The 22,710-nt window shown below is 40.9% G+C and overlaps 1 protein-coding gene across 1 annotated transcript in view; it reads right to left on the bottom strand.

The window, feature by feature from the left end:
* Positions 1-22,710, bottom strand: part of BIRC6 (baculoviral IAP repeat containing 6) — a 347,923-nt gene that overhangs the window by 134,283 nt on the left and 190,930 nt on the right. Inside the window, exons 55-58 of the mRNA XM_040347806.1 lie at positions 21,003-21,777; positions 18,071-18,214; positions 9,993-10,122; positions 3,003-3,134 (exon numbers count right to left, since the gene is read on the bottom strand). Of these exons, the coding sequence (XP_040203740.1) occupies positions 3,003-3,134; positions 9,993-10,122; positions 18,071-18,214; positions 21,003-21,777 (1,181 nt within the window). The remainder of the gene's footprint in view (positions 1-3,002; positions 3,135-9,992; positions 10,123-18,070; positions 18,215-21,002; positions 21,778-22,710) is intronic.

Consider the following 22,710-nt stretch of genomic DNA (forward strand, 5'->3'; position numbering starts at 1 on the left):
TGTGGCAGCAGGGCTATTTCTTTCCATAGCATGCTTTGGACGAACCATTCCCCAGCATGCACCCTCACTAGTCAGCGGCATCTAATTGCGCCTCGTTAATCTGAGCGCGGGCGCCTAACCATTTATTGTAGGTAACCATGGCACTTTGGGGACACGGATGTAAGCGGGGCTCTGATTTATAGGGGGAATGCTAGGGACTTTTACTCTGATGTGAATGTGGTGCTCATTCTGACTGCTGCACTCCATATGTTGTCTGGTTTGTTACTTACTCCTGATCCCTGCACAGTTGCTGGTTTTAATGAAGTTCTTCTTTAAGGTAGGTGTTTTGCAGAACTCATGCAAATCATTCAATTGCAAGATACACAATATTGTCAAAAGTTGTGACACCCGTCTTTACACACAAACTTTAAATGGCATCCCAGCCTTAGTATCTGGGGTTCAATATTGAGTGGGCCCACCCTTTGCAGCGATAACAGCTTCAACTCTTCTGGCAAGGCTGTCCAAAAGGTTTAGGAGTGTGTCTATGGGAATGTTTGGCCATTCTTCACAAAGCGCATTTGTAAAGGGCACTGATGTAGGACAAGATGGACCTGGCTTGCAGTCTCCACTCTAAAGCCTCGTACACACGATCGGATTTCCCAACAACAATTGTGTGATGGCAGGGTTTTCGTCGGATAATCTGACCGTTTGTACGCTCCATCGGACAATTGTCGGAATTTCCAACAACAAATGTGGGATAGCATGCTCTAAAACTATCAGACAACAAATGTGTGCCGACGAACTCTGGGATCGTGTGTACACAAATCAATCTGAATAAAATCCAAAGTACAAACACCCATGCTCCAAACCAATGCCAACCATGAGACATTAGCAGAAGTTGGCCAAGGGGTGGTGCTAAAAAGCGGAAAGATCACAGTTTTGTGTAGGTTAGCAAAAAAATGTTCTGCCGTCTGTATGCCGACAAAGCCATCGCCCTTCGCACAAAATAACACGTATTTGTCCGTTGGAAATCCAATCATGTGTACGAGGCTTAATTTATCCCAAAAGGTGTCCCAACAGGTTGAGGTAATGACTGTGCAGGCCAGTCAAGTTCCTGCACCCCAAACTCCACTACTCCAGATAATGTTGAAAGATCCATTTCTTCAAGTTTTGGACACATCATCTCACATTCTAATCAATCACACCGTTATACAAATTCATAGCTGGCTAGAGGCACACAGGCCCTGACGCAGCAAAATCAACCCTAAACCATAACACTTCCACCATTATACACCAGACATCTGAACCTATCCACTAAAAAACATCCGTCTGGATTGGATAGCAGTCAAGTGTAAACGGAGTCGGAGAGGCGATCCATTTATTACATCTGACCGCTCATAGCAGAGAGCAGAACGTGTCTGTTCTGCATAAGCAGAGCAGACACAGACCATCCATCTGCTAGCGCAGTGGACAGATTCCCCGCTGAGCAGGCGGACTTCAACGGAGTCCGCCCTGTGTGCCCAAGGAGGTGCTAATCAATGGCATCTGATCTTCAACACCTGACTCTAATTTCAATCTAATTAGTTTATAAGAATGAAGACATGTCAATTATGTGTAGTTTTCTCAAATCTATAACCTTTAACTGTAGGCACTGTTTGAATAATTGTCTAATGGTTGCCTCTTCAAACGTATTAAAAAGTCAACATTTCAACTGGGTTTTCTTACTTTTTCACATGACTGTACATCTCCTGTATGTGACAGAACTGCAATCTATTCATAGAATAATAGGATATTTCCCTTTACACAAAACAAATGAATGTAGTACGTACAGGCACTGTCAATATGGTGAAAAAAACATAAACTGACTAAAAGGCCATTGTTTAAAATAAATAATCCTAAGGGAATATCTCCAGATTCTGATAAGCCCCCTACCAGGGTTGTGGGGAAGGGGACCTTGTCCCCATCCACATGACGAGGTGCTTTTGGGGGAGGGGGGCCATGTGGTCTGGTATGGTTCAGGTGAGCAGAGGGGGGTGGGTGCTCGCTGCTCCCCCTCCTTTCCTCGCCTGCCAGGCTGCATGCTCAGATAAGGCACTAGTATGGCTTTTGGAGGGGACCCCCCAAAATGTCTTATTATTTGGGCGCGAGGCTCCCCTCAAAATCCATACTGGTATGGATTGTGGGGTGAGGGGGGCAGGGCTTTTTTTTTTTTAATTCATGTTCTGATGAGATGTGCGATTCAGAAGCGTTCCCACAGAAGGCAAACAGTCTGGAATTTGCTACTGAACTGCTCAGAAAATGCACAGGACTCTGCCACTGCACCACAGGTATGTGAAGCAGATCAATAGAAAGCCGGTTTGGTTCACATGTAATGCGGACCGGATGTGGTTCAGGGCGCTTTCAATTTGCATATATTTGAATAGGGCATAAACTGGTACCATGACAGTAAAGGCTTTAAAGCGTCACCTATGGACAATTTAAAGTACCATCATAGTTTGTCGCCACTTTACGGGTGTGCACAATCTTAAATCTTTACAGGTTTGGTATCGATTTACTCCACGCAACATCATATTTTATGTTTTACCAAATTAGATAATATACTGTGTTTCTGTGCACTAAAATGCATAGAAGTATATTTTTTCCCCTGAAAAGTTTTGTATGATACACGACTGAGCAAAGTGTGGATTTTTTTTATTTTATTTTTTTTTTAACAGGCACCGTTTTATATTCTCCACTTTTAGAAAAATTATATTGGAGGGTGCTGAGCAATTTTCTAGAAATAAAAAGGCAGAATCTCAACATGAAAAATTTCAAAATTGTCCCAGTTGGCAAGCGGGTGCATTTTACACACACCTTGCCAGCTACATGCACTTTACAGTTGGGGAAAAAATATATGATACAAAGCGGCAACAGTAGCTACTTAGAACATTCTACATGCTTCACAGAAAGAAAATATATACTTGTTGCCAAAATATTGAAAGTTTAACTACAACAGTTAAGTAAAAAACGTGTTGCACATTTACCTGATGCAACAACCACACTGTAATTATCCTGAAATCCATTCTCAGCTTTCACTTTCTCTTTCTCTTCATGGTTTTTCTTCTCTTTGTCATCCTTTTGTTCGCTTATTAACTTCGCAGTAATACTAGGTGTATCTACAGAACAAAAAGATGTTTCACAACAATTAGTGGCATGCCTAATGACACAGCTTGAACCTGAACTGGTACGGGTAATCTGTTCCTTTCCTAAAGTAATTACAGTATGTAGCACTTTATGTATTGTAGAAATACATGTGAAAGATCAGCTTGACAAATTATTTGTCTGTAATTCTGATAAGTTCAGCTTGGGAACATGCTATATATTTCACCTGTATTTAGGATGGAACATGTAACATATTTCAGCTTCTGCAGCCTCTCCCCATCCCCAGGACCAAGTGCCAGCGGGGAACTCGAGAAGAGTAGGATCAGTGCTGCTCTATGCAAATCCATTGCATAGATCAGGTAAGTAAGAATTATTTGATATTTAAAAAAAATAAAATGTGATCCTATACCACAGGTGTCAAACACAAGGCCAGCGGGCCGATTTCCAGCCCTCCAGGCCATTTCATGTGGCCCTCGCACCTCTCCTGCAGCTCCAGCCCTCCTTTGGTCCTCCTCCAGACCCCTACTTTCTGCTTTCAAGCAATGCATCCAGCTTCTTCCCAGCAGCAGCATAAAAAAAGGGGGTGCACTGATGTAAGGGAGAGTGGGGGACTCAACTTCTGATGGTGGGGTGGCTCTTGACATCTAATGTAAGGGGAGGGGATGCGCCGACAGAGTCTGACAGATACATCCGGCCCTTTTGAGGGCAATCATAATGCTGATGCGGCCCACAATGAAATTGAGTTAGACACCCCTGTCCTATACGATCACTTTAAACCATATCTCCCTCTCGCGATGTGGTTTTTCGGTTGTTTTTATGGACATAATCTGTCATGAATAAAGATACATTTGACAGATCCCAGGTGCGCAGCCACACAGATTTTTTCATTTGTGTAAAATCTATGAAAACCACTAGGATAGGGGGAAGATGGAGTAATATTGGTTGGTGAATACATATTAGAGGGAAGCTCATCACATAATGCTACCAAAGAACAGTGCAGCATCTTTGTTGAGAACACGTCCTACAGGAAGATCAAAATGACTCCAGTTATCCATTTTTAAACATGAATTCAAATTGAGCTTGCGAGTTTAAGTTGTGCATGAAAAGGGTGGGTTCTGGAGGATCTTTTTGTTTCCACACCGCTTTTCTGGTGGTGACTAGGCAGTGTACAATAAAAGGAACTTAAGTATGTGGCCAACATTCAGTGTTCAAGAGAAGTAGAACCATAGCTAGATCTGGTGAATATTGTAGTTAATCATGGCAGATAATAAATCTATTGTTATTTTAATAAAAATTAAAGGTTTACAAACATGTTAGTTAGACATACCTGCTCTGTCCAATGGTTTTGCACAGAGCAGCCCCGATGCTCCTCTTCTCGAGTCCCCCGACTGCAATCTTCTCACCTTCTTCCCTCACTGTGTCCCCCCATAGGAAGCCACTTCCATTGGGTGGAAGAGAATGCTTGGGAAAGATCTTGTTCCCACTGCTGCATAGAGTGAGTTTTGTTCACTGGTTTTGAACAAACCAAAGTGTGGTACACAAAGGAGACCTCGTGTTTTCTCATTCGTGTCCCGGAAGGACGGGTTTGTCTGGATGTGCGCCGTCCGGCACACCAGACTTAAAGCGGAGGTTCACACAAAAAGTGAACCTCCGCTTTTTGGATCCCTCCTGTGACACATTTCAGGGGGGAGGGGGGTGCAGATACCTGTCTTAGACACTTCCGGGTCTGATCCCCGCGGGGAATCCAGCCTGTGACGTCACTCCCCCCGCTGTCTTCTGGGAAACACTGTTCCCAGGAGAGAGCGGGGACGAGTGAAGGCGTGCCGCGATGCTCGCGCATTTGCAGTAGGGAATCGGGCAGTGAAGTCGTCAGGCTTCACTTCCCGATTCCCTCACCGAGGATGGCGGCGGAAGCAGCTGAGGACCGAGTGATTGCTCAGCCTCGGCTGCTGACATCGCGGGCGCGCTGTGCAGGTAAGTGTTAATTTTTTAAAAGTCAGCAGCTGCCGTATTAGTAGCTGCTGACTTTTAAAAAAAATAAAAAATCAGCGGAACCTCCGCTTTAAGTATAACTTTGAATATGGATGCTGTGAGTACAAAGTATTTTTTGTGAATAAATGTGTTTATGGTTTTATACTATATGGAGCTTTTATATATATATTTTTAAAAACACATCCATACATCCTTACGAGCGGGTAAGAGGCACCCTGGAAATAGATGCACGGCTTCTCCCTGAGAAAGATCCAGGCTGTGGTTTGTTACAGGCATTCTGTGATCCTCTGTAATGGGGGTCTGGTAAAGAGACAACTTTATCATCTGGTGGTGGAACTTGCATGCTGAAGATGGTGGATGGATTTTGTGAATAAGCTCATAGTTGCAAGCACTGGTGGACTAATTCATGAACTTTTTTATTTAGCGCGATTCTATTTTCAACCTACCCCTTTAGTTTGTTTATGCTGTTCGGAGTAGAACGATAAACTCACAAAGAAGATCTCCTCTTGAAGAAAAGCATCCAGGATATAGTGAAAGCGCAGGTATTTATGTATAAAAAAAAATCTTTAGAAGGATCATAGTGTTGTTGTAATGTTGAAAAAGGGCTCATGGCTTCTCCTTCAAATAGTTGACCTATCGCAGAGAGTTCTGATTGTATCCAGATGTTAAATCGATAGTTTGTCTGTACATGGTTCAAGGGAGCTGATGGGTATGGAGAAGCCCGATGAGGTTGAAGGGCTAACTTGGTATTGGAGTGCAGTCCAGACTAAAACAGCTACTTTTGTAGCAAGATACGGAGTGACAGAGTGGAAGACAAAGGATGATGGCACCCATTACCACTTGCAGGCGTCCAAGCAAAGTTTGCTCAAAATATGTCTAGAGTTTATCTGGTGATAGAGACCACCAATGCTTTTTATGATCTCAAATCCTTTCAAAGTAGCACAATTTAAGTTTGGGAATTCTCATACCTGCTAGATTCTTTGGATTGTACAAAATGGCATTTTAAAAAAGCAAGCCTCTGCCTGCCACAAATACAGGAGTTAATAGTTGACTGCACCTGTTTGAAATTTGAGGCGGAAAGGGGGGTAGGGAGAGCCCTCAATAGAAAATGGCTCTACCGGCCTATGAGACATGACATTTTGAAAGGCTAAGAGATTGAGTTTTAATATGTTGTAGTAAAGCATTGTAGTTTTCCTGAACCAGAAAAGAACTTAGAGAGGGGATGTTTATACCCAAATATTTGATTGATTGTCTGACTTGATAAGGACTGCATTCAGTCAGAAACTACCGACACAGCTTACGGCTCATGAATTTCCAGAAGTCTTACCTAAATCCACCATCTGGAATACCTAAAGCCTAATACACATGGGCCAAATGTCAGGGGGCATCAGCCAGTTCAATAAAAACCGGCTGGATAGCCAGAGGGTACGGTAGCCAGTCCAGCAGAAGGTCAGGCGTTCGGCCGGCTTCTGTTGAAAGGTCATGAACGCAAAAGGTCCGATGACTGGCTCTTGATCTGCACTGTCAGCCAATGGCTGAGAGCACTGACCGGAGTGTTCTGGAACACAATAGCCCAGCAGTGGATAGTAAGTACAGTGGCTCCAACCTGAGCTGTCAGTTTGTACTTGTACAAGGCTTATGCCTTATCCCGAGTACCAGATCAATGTTGTTTTTCTTAGATGACCTCTACTGCTACAGGGCTACAACATTTGGTTGCATCAAATTGCTACTATGAAGCTACATGTAAGTTCTTGGATTGATGGTTTGTTATTTCAAGCTGCCCCCTTCACGTCATTGAAAAACCAGGACTTTACAGAAACAGCAGAGATATCTCTGGAGAGATTAATCTCAAACCAAGTCGGTTCCAGCTCTGCCTCGGTCTGTCTTTGAGCCCTTGTGGGACTTGTTTTGGAATAGGCATCTCTCCATCAGGATCTTTTTCTTCAAATCTGTCCTTGGTGGGGGAACTCTAAACATGTCTTGAAAGTTTCCTATAACAACTGCAAGGGTTCATAGCCTGGGAAAGAGACCCCATGGTCACTTCTTGGACAGAGCACCTCATAATCTCCATGTTTTACATCTCTCCCTCAACTGTGGAGTATCAAATCAGAAGTAATCCCCACTATTCTAACCGCTACAAAATGGCCATGAAGAATCTGGTACTCAAAGTGGTTGTAAACCTTTACCTATACCCAGTGATGTGACTAGCTCTAGGTCATACACAGAGATGAAACAAATCCTGCTACACATGTTGCCCCCCTTTATGTGGAGCAGTTTCTCCTGTACAGCTGACTAAAACAAATAAAAAAAAAATAAAAATTCTCAGCAGCAGAAATCAGGGGGTGGCAATCTGACATCTCATACACACTGCAGAGCTAGAGCAAAGAGTCCCTGCAATCTGATAGCTTGAGTAGTGGGAAGGGATACAACACCATGTAAACAGCCTCATAAAAAAAAACAAAAAAAAAAACAACATGCAGAGCTGAGGCTATGAGAAACTTGCTGTACGTGGGATGGGGGGGTTGTCAAGTACATGTCGCTGTGTCAGCCTACAATGCCATCAGTAACTCCGGTAGATAGCAAAGAGGACAGATCAAAGATGATCCACACCGTGTTTTTGATTGAGGCTAGTACACCCTTTAGGAGGGATGTGCTTTGTTCATTACTCATGTCTGAAGTTTACAACCACTTTCAAGCAGTATTAAATCCAAAAACAAAAAATTTAGAACATTGCAGCTTAGCAAACCTTAAATGTGGTAGCTGCATTTTTTTTTTTTTTATTTCAAGTTGTTTCTTTGAATTTTATCTGATCAGACCAGATATGCACTTGTCCTATAGCAACTCCACTCAGAATGAATGCAGACAACTTTGGACAGCAGCATTGGCCAACTGGGAAGAGAGTAGGGCTAGAAGGTCTAGCAGATTTTGATGGACTTGACTACCAAATTCAAGTTCAACTTTTAAGCAGTTTTTTTTCCTCTTTTGGGATAAAGGTATGCATATAGAGTAATAAAAGCTGACCAATGTAAGCAGCCCCACTAGTTGTTAAATGGTGTGTCTAACTACTGGGCAGCTTGATCTGTTAAAGGAATATGAAAAAGAATTGCTGGCCAGACCACCAGGAGAAGAAAAAAAAATAAGAAGAAAACTTGTTGCAACACAATATATTTTTGTTTTTCCGTTTAATAGTTTTTCAGAGAAAAAAAAAAAAAGGCAACGCCTATGTGAGCCTGCTCTTTGGTGCATTGCTATATATGTTCCATAGTTGGGAACTCAAGATAGAGCAGTAGGGACGTCTCTTATGAGAGGTACACTATATTGTCAAAGGTATTGGGATGCCTGCCTTTACACGCACATGAACTTTAACGGCATCCCAGTCTTACTCCGTTCCTGTTCCAATGCGACTGCACACCAGTGCACAAAGCAAGGTCCATAAAGACATGGATAAGTGGGTTTGGAGGAACTTGACTGGCCTGCACAGAATCTTTAGTTGAACCTGAAAGAACACCTTTCGGATGAATTTGTGCGGAGACTGAGCCAGGCCTTTTCGTCCACATCAGTGCCTGACCTCACAAATGCGCTTCTGGAAGAATGGTCAAACATTTCCATAGACACACTCCTAAACCTTGTGGACAGCCTTCTCAGAAGAGTTGAAGCTGTTATAACTGCAAAGGGTGGGCCAACTCAACATTGAACCATATGGACCAAGACTGGGATGCTATTAAAATTCATGTGGGTATAAAGACAGGGTTCATAATACTTTTGACAATCTAGTATGTATGCAACAAAAAAATCAATATTAACCTGAGCAGCTAAAAAAGAATACTTAAGTTTTCTGCTGTCTAGCTTGAAAGTGTGCCAGGGATGTTTAATATAGTTTTGTACATTTACCTGCTTATATGCACACTTCCCTTTGTTAGATTCAAACAATTCAGAAAAACTGCCAATGCAGCTTCTGACATAAGTTTGTCTGGTCCCAGGCACTTCATGGTAGCTCCTGAGTCCTTTGCTATAAAGGCGTGTCTCTGAGGCAGTAATCTAAACTCTGCTTCGTTTTGGGACTGTGAAGATATGCACACTTAACGCCATAAACATGCTGATGAGAAATACTGACCATACAAGGTTTAATCTCTCTTCCAATAGTTTGGGGAGAACCAAGAAGTAGTTTATTTAATTTAACATACAGAGCTGTTGCCTTTTCAAAAGTACACATTTTAGTGAGTCAGTTGAGAAGCAGCAAGTACAATGTACGCTTTTTCTTAATGGTGTGCAGCACAAAGATTAAATAATCTGTAAACAAAACATTTCATAGTCTGCCTGCTGTACCATGTACTTGTACGAAAAAAAGTACCCTGTTCTTTGTTTTGCTTCCTTTATGTGAAATCCCAGGTGTTGCCGCCAGCCCCTCTTATTTACTATCAAAAACTGACCACAATAGACATGAGAGCACACCATGGTGGTCAGTTCTCTAGCTATGTTGGGAACTCAGCCTGCTCTCCTCAAATGATCAGACTTGTCCTGACTCCACACCCCACACACACAGCTTCTCACTGGGAAGACCAACGTGCTGCTGTTGCTCCACCTTCAAACACTTTGAGCTACTTATGAAGCCAAGAAAAGAGGGTATGGGATCACTTAAAAAAATAAAAAATTGTGGAAAAATGTGTTTATAATTTTGTGCGCGCGCGCGCACACACACACACAAATGTTTTGCTTTTCATGTCCATTTTAAAACTGAATGGGTTGTTTGACATATACTTCATCACCACTACTGTTCTTTGGATTTCATCTTAATTAGGCAATGTGAATGAAAAAAAAAAAAAGAAAAAAAAAAAAGGAAAGAAAAATAAAGATACAGAAAACCGTTTCAGAAACCTTACCTGAGACACGGTCCAGAAGCTCTGCCAATGTGGTAGAAATGGGCAAGTGTAGTGTACGGAATTTGTGTCCTGCTCCATACATTGGATGTTGAATGATGTGACTTGTGGCATTGATTCTGCCTTTATACAACTGGAATAAAAAAGGCCAACATAAATATAGCTTCTATAAATTATACACTTCATTTTATTTTGTGTTGAGAGATTTTCTCCAAACTGTCAAAAATGCTTTATTATGTCAACTATTTGTTATGCAGGTTGCACATGCTTTTCTATCTAAATTCATATTGAATGAAACCAAGTAAAGCCATTATTGGACCAAGTTCTGTAAGCTGTGCGACCATGATGTACATAATTCACAGTCATTTTACCCTCTACGAGTCAAACTACATTAGTCTTAAGTTTCTTTTTTAAACCAACATGTATCTATAAGCCGGTTTACCATTTTTCTACTGGATGTACAAAAAGAAATGTGTAGAACATATTGCTCACATCTAATCCTATATCGGCAGAAACTGCAATGTCACAGAGCAGGTGCTAATCTTCTAAGCAAAGCATTCCAATTTGGACAATTTTTTTTCAATATTTCTGTTCTTTGAGAATCATGCAGCTTCACTTCTAAACTGATTGTGTCTAAGTCTATTGCTATATCCACAAAAGCTTGTTCTAAGAGGCTGAAGGTCTAATGTAAGTCTATTCAGCCATCTGCTGGACAGTAAAGGCCAAGGTACACAGGACAATCTTGTTCATATATGCCTCCTCTGCTACACCGTGAAATCAAAATGTAATTCATATCTTATTTTTAGTAAAAAAAAAAATTGAATTACCTGTCATCATGTTACCATGGGTTATAGGCACGTACCTTCCAGTGATTGAACACTGGCAAACTTAAGGCCACACCCCACTGCAGGGCCTCTCCCCACTCCTTAAAACCTGTTTTGAAGCCAGCAATGCAGAGTAAACCAAGGGGGAAAAAAAAAACCAAGAGGGGAGGATGGCCTGTGTCTTGTAATGTTTTCCAAGATGTCACATTTACAAAAAAGTAAAAATTAATTTTATCTTAAAGTGGTTGTAAACCCAACCACACAACTTGCACCTACAGGTAAGCCTAGATTAAAGCTTACCTGTAGGTGCAAGAAATATCTCTTAAACCTGCACGGTTTAGGAGATATAATGACAGGCGCCGATATCAACAGCGCAGGCGCACTGAGCGTGCCATTTTTCTAAATGGCATAACTTGGGTTAATGCCGTATTCCAGGGCATGCACGGGGATCTGCCCAGTGACGTCAAGTAAGTGCCACATAATGAGCTAGTATGCTATGCATACTAGCTCATTATGCCTTTCTCTTGCAGGATTTGTTTTTTTCCTCTTTAATCTTCAAATAGAAGTATGGCATAAAAAAAAACTCAACTAATTGGATGCAGCATCAGTCTGATGCTGCACTGTCCCCCGTCAGCTCTAAGACTGAGAACCGAGAGATCAAAAAACGCTCATTGATCAGTTCTCCGTGTTTTATGAGCAGAGAGCTGGTGACCATCACTGGATCTCTTCTCTTCCCGTCGTGCTTTCCCCACCACTTACTGGAGTGTCAAGCTGTGGAGGTGGCGGGAACAGCTGGCTCAGGCTCTCAGCAGCTCGCTAAGGGGCCGAGTCAGTTACTGGTTTCAGCTTTTGGGCAGATAACGACCATATGTTCAGGATATACAGTGCCTTGCGAAAGTATTCGGCCCCCTTGAACTTTGTGACCTTTTGCCACATTTCAGGCTTCAAACATAAAGATATAAAACTGTAATTTTTTGAAGAACCAACAACAAGTGGGACACAATCATGAAGTGGAATGAAATTTATTGGATACTTCAAACTTTAACAATTAAAAAACTGAAAAATTGGGCGTGCAAAATTGGGCGTGCAAAATTATTCAGCCCCTTTACTTTCAGTGCAGCAAACTCTCTCCAGAAGTTCAGTGAGGATCTCTGAATGATCCAATGTTGACCTAAATGACCAATGATGATAAATAGAATCCACCTGTATGTAATCAAGTCTCTGTATAAATGCACCTGCACTGTGATAGTCTCAGAGGTCCGTTTAAAGCGCAGAGAGCATCATGAAGAACAAGGAACACACCAGGCAGGTCCGAGATACTGTTGTGGAGAAGTTTAAAGCCGGATTTGGATACAAAAAGATTTCCCGAGCTTTAAACATCCCAAGGAGCACTGTGTGCAAGCGATAATATTGACATGGAAGGAGTATCAGACCACTGCAAATCTATGAAGACCTGGCCGTCCCTCTAAACTTTCAGCTCATACAAGGAGAAGACTGATCAGAGATGCAGCCAAGAGGCCCATGATCACTCTGGATGAACTGCAGAGATCTACAGCTGAGGTGGGAGACTCTGTCCATAGGACAACAATCAGTCGTATACTGCACAAATCTGGCCTTTATGGAAGAGTGGCAAGAAGAAAGCCATTTCTTAAAGATATCCATAAAAATTGTAGTTTAACGTTTGCCACAAGCCACCTGGGAGACACACCAAACATGTGGAAGAAGGTGCTCTGGTCAGATAAAACCAAAATCAAACTTTTTGGCAACAAAGCAAAACGCTATGTTTGGCGTAAAAGCAACACAGCTCATCACCCTGAACACACCATCCCCACTGTCAAACATGGTGGTGGCAGCATCATGGTTTGGGCCTGCTTTTCTTCAGCAGGGACAGGGAAGATGGTTAAAATTGATGGGAAGATGCATGGAGCCAAATACAGGACCATTCTGGAAGAAAACCTGATGGGAGTCTGCAAAAGACCCGAGACTGGGACGGAGATTTGTCTTCCAACAAGACAATGATCCAAAACAAAGCAAAATCTACAATGGAATGGTTCACAAATAAACATATCCAGGTGTTAGAATGGCCAAGTCAAAGTCCAGACCTGAATCCAATCGAGAATCTGTGGAAAGAACTGAAAACTGCTGTTCACAAACGCTCTCCATCCAACCTCACTGAGCTTGAGCTGTTTTGCAAGGAGGAATGGGCAATAATTTCAGTCTCTTGATGTGCAAAACTGATAGAGACATACCCCAAGCGACTTACAGCTGTAATCGCAGCAAAAGGTGGCGCTACAAAGTATTAACTTAAGGGGGCTGAATAATTTTGCACGCCCAATTTTTCAGTTTTTTATTTGTTAAAAAAGTTTGAAATATCCAATAAATTTCGTTCCACTTCATGATTGTGTCCCACTTGTTGATTCTTCAAAAAAAAAATTACAGTTTTGAATCTTTATGTTTGAAGCCTGAAATGTGGCAAAAGGTTGCAAAGTTCAAGGGGGGCCGAATACATTCGCAAGGCACTGTATTCATAGCCTGGATCAGCTCTGTGCCATCAAACTGCCCTCCTGGGATCCCCAGAAGTATAGCCAAAAGAGCTTTGACTAAACTGCTTTAAAGCAGAGGAAGCAGGCAACACATCCAGCATGAGATGTCCCCAAGCAAAAAACAAGAAAGGCAGGCAACAAATGGGCAAACAGAACTGTCAACATGCCTAAAAAACAACAAGGGTCAAAAAGATGCAAGTAGTCAGAGTATCGCTGAAAAAAAACTGGTGGCCAAAAGCTGCATCTGCAAAAGTTTCCAAGTCCAGCTGGTAAAATAAAAAGTATGAACAGAAGACAAGGTGGTGGCTGTACAATCTGTCTGATGAAAGCATTAGCTTTATGGTACATTCTAATGGCTCCGACTACTTCCAGGCAATGTAGAGACCATTGCTTTTGATGCTTTGGAACATAGCAAAAGGATAGCAGTACAATGACATCACTGAGGTGGAAAACTGAAATAACTTTTAGAAGAAAGGATGGTCCTCGGCATAAGATAAACAGGTCTTTGTTATGTATTGGGCTATTATTCCTGGCTATGCCCTCTTGGAGAGTCAGTGTAACATGCAAAGATGGTAGGTGCCTTGTTTCCATGTGAGAAGTCTGATAAAAAATCATCTGGGTAAAGTGTTGTATGCCTGAGTAATTGTAATTCAAAGTGTGACAGTGGTGAAAGCTTAACATTGCCTGCACTGGAAAGGGACCCAAGAGGAGGATTGGGGATGCTTTGCGCAAAACCATTGCATGTTTGTTATTTTGAAGTATAAAAATGTTTACCTTTAGAAACACTAATATTTTAAACGCAATAACTACAGGGGAAGTTGATACAGGGAATATCCAAATGCCTCGTAGGGCAGCAGGAAAGCCTGCCAGTGGAGCGCAGACTCACCTGCTAATTTAGTGAGCAATTTGTGTTGATTGTGCAAGGGGGAGCCTGATAAAAAAAAAAAAAAGTTTCCTGTAATACAAGGGAATGTGGAGCCATAAGCCTTAGAAAAAGAATGGATAAAGCCAATAGTTTCCCTTTAATTTAAGGATACTTGGAGCCAAGTTCTGGTCAAGACCCATTTGCAGAAAGGCCAGAATGCAAGGCAAAGAGTAATCTGTGACAGAAATGACTGTTCACACTAGCCAAAATAATATTTCCAGATGCACATCTTCCTGGAAGTGGCCTTTCTGGCTTTTAGCAAGATGGGAATCAGACTCTTAAAACCCTTTATTCTTTTAGGGCCAGGGTTTCAGCAGTCATGCTGTTAAAGCTGGAGACTAACAAGTAGGATAAAAGAGGACCTTGGAATAGGAGATCTGGACAGTTTTTGTACTAGTTTTTGAATGAAATTTGTCAAAATGCACTCTCGACCACTGGGCCTAGAACTCTCATAGAGCATCTCAATGTGGGATTTTTCTTGGATCTCAGTTCTTAAAACTACAAAACATTTTCTAAAAGAAAGACAGACTTAGGGATGCATCCAGGACCAGAACCAAGTATTCCAGGCAAAGAGAAGGTTGGAGGGAAGATTTTTTTTAAATTGATCACTCAGTTGAAGTCAGGAGCTGTTAAAATGGTTGTAAACTTCAGACATGAAATATGAACAAAGCATATCCCTCTAGATAATGTGTATGTGTCCTAATTAAGAGCACTAAGCGTCATTTCTGTATGACGCCTTGTTCCTCTGCTATCAGTATCTATCACTCGGACAAGGTTTTCTGACACAGAGAAAAAAAAAAAAAAAACAGGTGAGGAATCTCTAGGCAGCCTTAGCTTTATGAAGGGGAGGGGGGCGTATGTCACTTCCCTCCACTCAGCTTTAAAAAGCTCTCAGCCTGAAGATGATCAGGTACAACTCATGTAGGAGCATTTGTTTTATATCTATGTATCACCTGAGGACTATCACTTCACTGGGTATATGTAAGGGTTTACAACCACTTGGAAAATATCCACAGAAAAATTGTGACAACTGACAGGCAGATGAGTCCTTCAACAGAAAGTTCATCTAGATAGCCCATGACTTGAATGCCCTGGGTTCTGAGCAGATCCACCAAGAGAGCAGAGGATAGGCCGAAGGTGAACAACAAAGTTTTACCCTTAAAAATCTCAATAGGAAACATTTAAAAATGTCTACAGGTTACCATTTTTGAGTTACAGAGGTTATTGCTCTCGCTTTGGCGATACCTCACGTGTGGTTTGAACACTGTTTTCATACGAGAGTGCTACCCACGCATGCATTTGCTTCTGCGCACAAGCTCGTCAGGATGGGGTGCTTTAAAAATAAGTAAATTGAGAAAGAAAAACTTTGTGTGCCACTTCTACTCAATCCTATTACAAGAAATGTAAACATCCTTTGTAATAGAAAAAAAAAAAGTATGACAGGACCTCTTAAATGTGAGATTTGGGGTTAAAAAATTAGGTCTAGACTGAATAATTCCTCGATTAATCTTTAATTTTTTTGATCGATCAAAATTCTTTTAATCAAACAAAATTCTTGACATCACCGGACAGCCTGGACGGTGAGACTTACCCTGCTGGAATGCGAGCAAAATGCACCCATTGGATTGAGGTACCTTTGCATCTGTTAAGCAGGAGGATGCATCAGGTTCCATCAGGGGAAAAAATAACCATATTTTTCCTGTCCTTAGCAGTTTTGTGCAGACAATTCTTTGTGTATCGGCAACATCTGTTCCGTGCAAAAAGACTGTTCAGTTCTTCAGGGTATATTGTCAATAAAATGCGATCATGTCTGCTTCCAGAAAATATAAACACTCTGGTATGTCTGTGTGACTGGCTAAAGTGATACCTACTTGCCTACTATAAAGTAACTGACAGTCAATAAACTAGATAAGTTTTATAATTAAAGTTAGACTAACTTTCTACATTTTTCTTAAAGTTTAATAAGAAAAAATTACTTGCGTCAGTGCTACAGTTTGAGTTTAAAACGTATTTGTGTGAACTGTGAAGTCATGGATTGTGGAAACTGACTAGTGTCAGGTGATTGTATATAGTGTATACCACATTTTCCACTGACTAATGCAGAGTTTCAATGCAAGGAGATCAGCTAAAAGTAGTTGGATCTGTATGCGCGTTATAATTAATCGAAATTAGTCGATTAAAAAAAAAAAAAAACGATTAATCGAACACGAAAATTTTAATCAGTAACAGCCCTACAAAAAATACCTCAGCTCTCATATATACACTAAAATGCAAAATAAAAAATTGAATTAAAAAAAAAATATATGTCTCCTGTAAAGAGCGAGAGTGATGTTTGACGTTGCTTTTGCAAGTCAATGCTATGGAGCCGAGTGGGCGCCATCTTCCCTTCACTCAGCAGCCAGGCATCCAGGGAAGAGGACGCAATGGTCTCAATGAGATTGATCAGATTGTAAAGTGTATGACCACCTTTATACACCTTAAATTGCTAGTTGAGCTTTCAGTGCCATTAATTGGCACACCAAACACAGAAGCAAAAACACACATTTTGCCTTGTGAAAAAACAAATGGCAAATGCTGCAAAACGCAAAGTAAAAAACACGCAACCCACAAAATGCCAACATGCCACATATAGCACAGCCCATTTACATCAACAAGCTTCCCAATGCATGTCATAGGAAAAATGAGCTACAAAACGTTCACTCCCACTATGCTAGATGTGAATGGGAAATGAAAGTGAAATTGGTGCGTTAACACAACAATGAGGCTCCATTCACATCTTTGCATTTCCTTTCATTTCAGAAATGCGCTGCACCAAAAAACACACCAAGCTCCGCTTTAAAAAAAGTTAAGCTTCTTTGGGTAATTGCTGCGTGTAGGGCAACACATTCAGGTGGATGGGCTGCTTTATGTGTGATGAGTAAAAATGCTCCATAAGGCCCCCCCCCCCCGGAAAAAATAAAATAAAAATGCATGTGGCAATGTGAGTTCCCGCTATGCAGAGATGTTATAGGAGCTTGGCAGCCGAGTGTTTCTGTCCATTCCTTTCTATGTACTTGTATAAAGATGGCCACACACTATGCAATCCGATTTGTGTATTTAGTGAGAAGGATGACTGCATTTCATTTAAAAAACGTGCAGCTGGGAGTGGGTGGGTGGATGATGCAGGGTGTGTGCTAATGAGATCAGCTGGTCAACTACTTCGCGTGTCATGACCTTCAGTCTGTAAGGATGCAATACAGAAGCAATAGATACGTTTTGAATCATGGATGTAGGGCAGTAAGGTACGCATCTGTAGATTTTATGGAAAACTGATATTTTTGCAAACAAAAAAAAGTACAAGAATGCTATATTGGTGCATAAGTGGGCTGGAATTTAGAAAAAAACAGCCTTTAAGACAGGGCTCTTTTTCAGGGAAACCTGCTAGTATTGAATGTGGACCAGGCTCTTTAGCAGGGATTGAAATACTGGCTTGTATTTTGGCCATTGGAGTTGAAACCAAAGTATAGAACAAATATATCCCAGAAGCGATTCAGTTCGCATGTGCCGCGCTATATAAATTTTTCATTCATTCATTCATATCCAACACCATTAACTTTGCTTAGACAATACAGACATCTTTGAAATGTGTGGCAGTTTCATCAACTGTACACATATAATAAACATGTGATGGTTTAGTTGTTAACTCAGCCTTGTATTGGCAAGATCACAGGCTTACCCATTTGGTATCCCAATACCACGTTTAATAAAGGCAATGAATGCATCAAGGACTTAATCCTGAAATATACTTACTGGACAAGGAGACTGAAGAAACATGATTACTTTCTCATCCTCTAGCATTAACTGCAGAAAGAGTCTTCGAATGAAGCCAGAAATGTTGCCCGATGCTGGGAGATTTCCACGCTGTGGTGATGACTGGAACAGCTCACAAAGAACCTGTAAATGAAAGGCCGTTAATGTTTAAATTAGGTTTCCTCAAATTCTGTACTAAATTCAAATATTTTAAATAGTAAATTTAAAATGTGTCCTTTACTGCAATAGCAGCAACTGACTTTTTACTCAAGTTAGGCTTCATGTACACAGAATGTTTTTACAACCTCTCCTGAATGATTTAACTTGACGCATAGTAACCCACGCAATACGAGCACTGTATTTTTAAAAATCGTAACTCGGTTTGCGAGTCTTGTCTCACAAAATTAGCATGATTTAAAAAACTAATTAAAAACACCTGAAAACGAAACACAGCTAAAACGAGAGTTAACTTGTTTAGAAGAGTTTAGTCTTACAGCTGCCTTAGGGGAAAGGGAGGAGGAACAGAACACTTGCTGGATACACTGGGATCTGTTCCGGTTCTCGGACTAATTCAAGTCTTACACTTGAGCAAGTCGTGCCAAGTAAACTGGATAATTGGGACCGTCGACCTCGACAGAGCTTCTTAGCCCCGCTCCCCTCTTATTTTTGCCCTACTTTCCCCCCTCGTCCCTTTACCCCTCTATTCCTTTCCGACACCATTGGTGTCACCCACTCCTTCCCCCTTTCTTTTATAGATAAAATTCCCACGGTTTGCATAATCCTTTGGTACCGCTCCTGGCAAAGGAGGACCGTGAGTTCTACCTTATTAGGGACACACCGTCTTGACATAGATCACTACTTCATAATGGCTTGGTACCTGCCGATGGGGGGGTTACGACTGCTTCACCCTGCAGGGTGTCATACTTTTTCCCCCAACGTTCACATTTAATGGTTCACATATGTCCAGTAAATCTAACCTTATTCCTGGTTTGGAGGTTCCCCCTATTTTTCAGGTTGAATTGCAGGTCATAGCTGTTGGAGTCTTTAGACCACAGTTCCCCGCTCCCCCACAACACTGTAAAGGGTGCTCTACTGGTTATATCTTTAATGTACGTAGACCTTATGGACTCGTTATAACTTTTGCCTTTTACCATTTGATGTTGGTTGACATTTGTGATGTCATACTATTTTGTCCAATCTGCTTACCTTAAAGATAAAAAAAAAAAGAGTTTTGTCCTAGAAATGCCTCTAAACGCACCTTCTGAACCCAATTTTTTTCCGTTCCAAAAATGCCTCTAAACTCAACTGCCTAGGAAGATAACAGAGGAGCGTTCAGGAGCAGTTGAAAAAAATGCCCAACTGCTCCTAAATGTCCGTTTACCAGCAGAAGTGTACATGATGCCTAATAGTATACTAAATGTAAAGAGAATGCAGGAAAAACAAAAAAAGCTTAAAAGAAAAAATATATAGAGCCAACCTAATTCCGTGTACACACGGTCGTTTTTGGTGATGAAATAAGACGTTTTTCAAACTTCATTTTAAAAAAACGACGTTGCCTACACAAAATGCTCTAGCAAAGCGCGAGTACGTTCAGCACGTAGGACGGCACTCTGTTCCATTCAAACTCGCGTCATAACTTTCTTCTGAGCATGCGCGGGTTTAAAAACTTTGTTTTACACACACACTATCATTTTAAATGACACAAAAAACGTTTTGAAAAAACGACATAAAAAAATTTAAGCATGTTCGAATTTTTTTTTTTACGTTTCTCAGAAGACATAAAACGACGTTTTCACCACACACTGTCATTTTAAAAGACGTTTTTAAAAATGTTTTTTTTTCCCCCATCACAAAAAACGACGGTGTGTATACACAATAAGACTTGCTTAGGTAAACTACTGCTTAGAAAAGACCTTTAATTTCGTGACTCTGACATACTAGTACAGGGGCAATGCTGAGGCAGAAAATAACTACAAAGTGCTCCTAATTGGATAACATAAAACACTAACCCAATAAAAGTCCCCCCCACCACATCAAAGGATTGTTCTTCTGAATGCATAATTTATGTGGACTATTTAGATGAATTAATTCTAAACAAAACATAGTAGCAAGGGCAAAATCACTACTGTACTAAGAATAAAAAAAAAATGCCAAATATCATTCCTCATCTAAAAACCTAGTTCAAATATATGCAGTGCCGAAATTGCAGTGAATCCTGAGCTTTTCCTGCACATTGAAATCGCACTGTTCATGCGACTTGTGTCAGTCTTAAATTCAAGACACCCCAAACAGGTCACAAAATGCAGTGTAACTGCAAGAATTGGGTTGTGTGCAATTCGATTCCGGCGCAGCCATTTAAAAAAAAAAAGAAAGAAAAAGAAAAGAAAAGATGCCTGCACCTTTTTAATGTAGCGCAGTGCAAATTGAGCTCATATTAAATGAATGGGCTCAAATCACACTACAAAGAATCGCATGAGATGTGAATAGGAATGCAATACAAATGTTTTCTTACTTTTGGATAGTGTGAAAAAAAAAAAAAAAAAAAAAAAAAGAAGGAGTTACAACTCTGTCAGGTTTTTATTGCGATCTGTGGCTCCAATAAGAGGCTTACTCTGACCACCTGCCCCAATAACATAGAAATAAAATGCTTTTTTTTTTTAATTTTCCCTGTTGCAGATTTTACCTCAGTTTCTGTATAGTCAAACTATTGTCAATAGGTTAAAAGGTAAGTCTCTCCAACAGTCTCAGAAAACCGTAAAAAAAAAAAAAAAAAAAAAAAAAAAAAAGAAGAAGGACAGAAGCTTTACTCCTTTCCACGCTATCCAAAACTGGAAAAAAATTAAGGGGTTTGGCTTGACATATTTTGATTTTGTAGCTTTCCTGTCAGCAGCTTAATACTTTACAAAACAGCTTTGAAACAATTCACTCCTACCTGTGCCATTAATCTCTGGTTGTTTGGATGACAGGATATGCACTGCAAAAAAAAGGCCACGGTTGCATTTTCCACGGCAGTTCTTTGCTGGGTAGTAAGTCCATTCCCTGCTGTGGAAGTCAGTAAAGTGCACCTTGCATTGGTCTGTTGAGATCCATTCATATGCCCTGCCGAAGTTGCTCCAGAATGACAAAGTAAAAACAAAAGTGCTGTCCACAAGGGGTTAACTTCGGCACCCCCTAGCCAATCCTTCATAACGTGACTATTGCCAACTTCAGTCAGAAACCTGAGAATTGGTGCCACCAAGTCTGCCGTTACTGGCATCCTACTAAAGTGCAGTGAAGAATGTCGCCGCAACCGCTCTTGTGTGGCGTCCATAGAGGCAGCACTGTCTGAACTAGATATGTGTGTAAAACAAAAGTTCACCAGGCTTCTAACAAGAAGTGATGGCAAACCAGAGTCCAGCAGTTGCTTGATGGCTTCAGGAGACTGGGACGCAGCAGCAAGTGTGGCCAGATGCGACTCCGTAAGTGCGAGAGGTGCTTGTGCATTTTTAGAGTCATCGGTAAGAGCAGCATTAAGATCTTGCTTTTTGCTGTCATCTGTAATTGACAGTCTGTGCTGGCACTGTATAGGTGGAGGGGTAATTCCCATCCAGCCCATAAGCAATGAAAAGTAATTGGGGTGAATGTGACACATAGAGCAGAGAAGACCATCAACAGCTTTCTTTAATACCATGTTGCAGGGTAAAGACATAGACCAGTTATGCAAGGACCTAAAATGGATAACACATTGCATTATAAACTACACAGATATGTACTTTCATTATGTGTTACATACTTAATTTATACAGTCATAATATGTTAAGAGTAGTAAAATAAGTTCACAAAGTAGAACCCATGGCAAGCCACCAAATAAAATAATGGGATATCTGCTTTCAGTTATACCTTGCAAGTTTACACACACACACACAACTGCATTTTGCAACCAATTTGTAAAATGATGGCCATGATGTGAAGCTTGCAGTACGTCACTAAAATACAGCAGGCAAAATAAGTATTGAACACGTCACCATTTTTCTAGGTAAATACATTTATAAAAAAGGTACTATTGACATGAAATGTTCATCACATGATATAGTAACGACCCATGCAATCCATACATGCAAAGAAAATCAAATAAGTTCAGAAAATAGGTTATGTGTAATAAAATGAAACGACACTGGGAAAAAGTTATGAACACGCTAACTGAACTGTTTAATACTTTGTACAAAATCCTTTGTTGGCAATGACAGCTTCAAGATGGAGAAACTAGTCGCATGCATTACTCTGGTGTGATTTTGGCCCATTCTTCCACACAGTCTTCCGATCTTGAAGGTTCCGTGGACCTCTTCTATGAACTCTGATCTTTATTTCTTTCCATAGATTGTCTCTGGATATTGGCTGGGCCATGCTAGCAGCTTTTTTTTTTTATTTGAAACCAATTGAGCGTTTCCTTGGCTTTGTGTTTGGGATCATTGTCTTGCTGAAATGGCCACCCTCATTTTATCTTCACCATCCTGGTAGATTGCAGCAGATTTTTATCAAGGATGTCTTGGTACATTTTTCCATTCATCCTTCCTTCAATATTGTGAAGTTTGCCAGTACCATATGCTGAAAAACAGCCCCACACCATGATGTTCCTACCTCCAAACTTCACTGTTGGTATT

This window comes from Rana temporaria, chromosome 4, assembly GCF_905171775.1.
Source record: "Rana temporaria chromosome 4, aRanTem1.1, whole genome shotgun sequence".
Taxonomy (NCBI): Eukaryota; Metazoa; Chordata; class Amphibia; order Anura; family Ranidae; genus Rana; species Rana temporaria.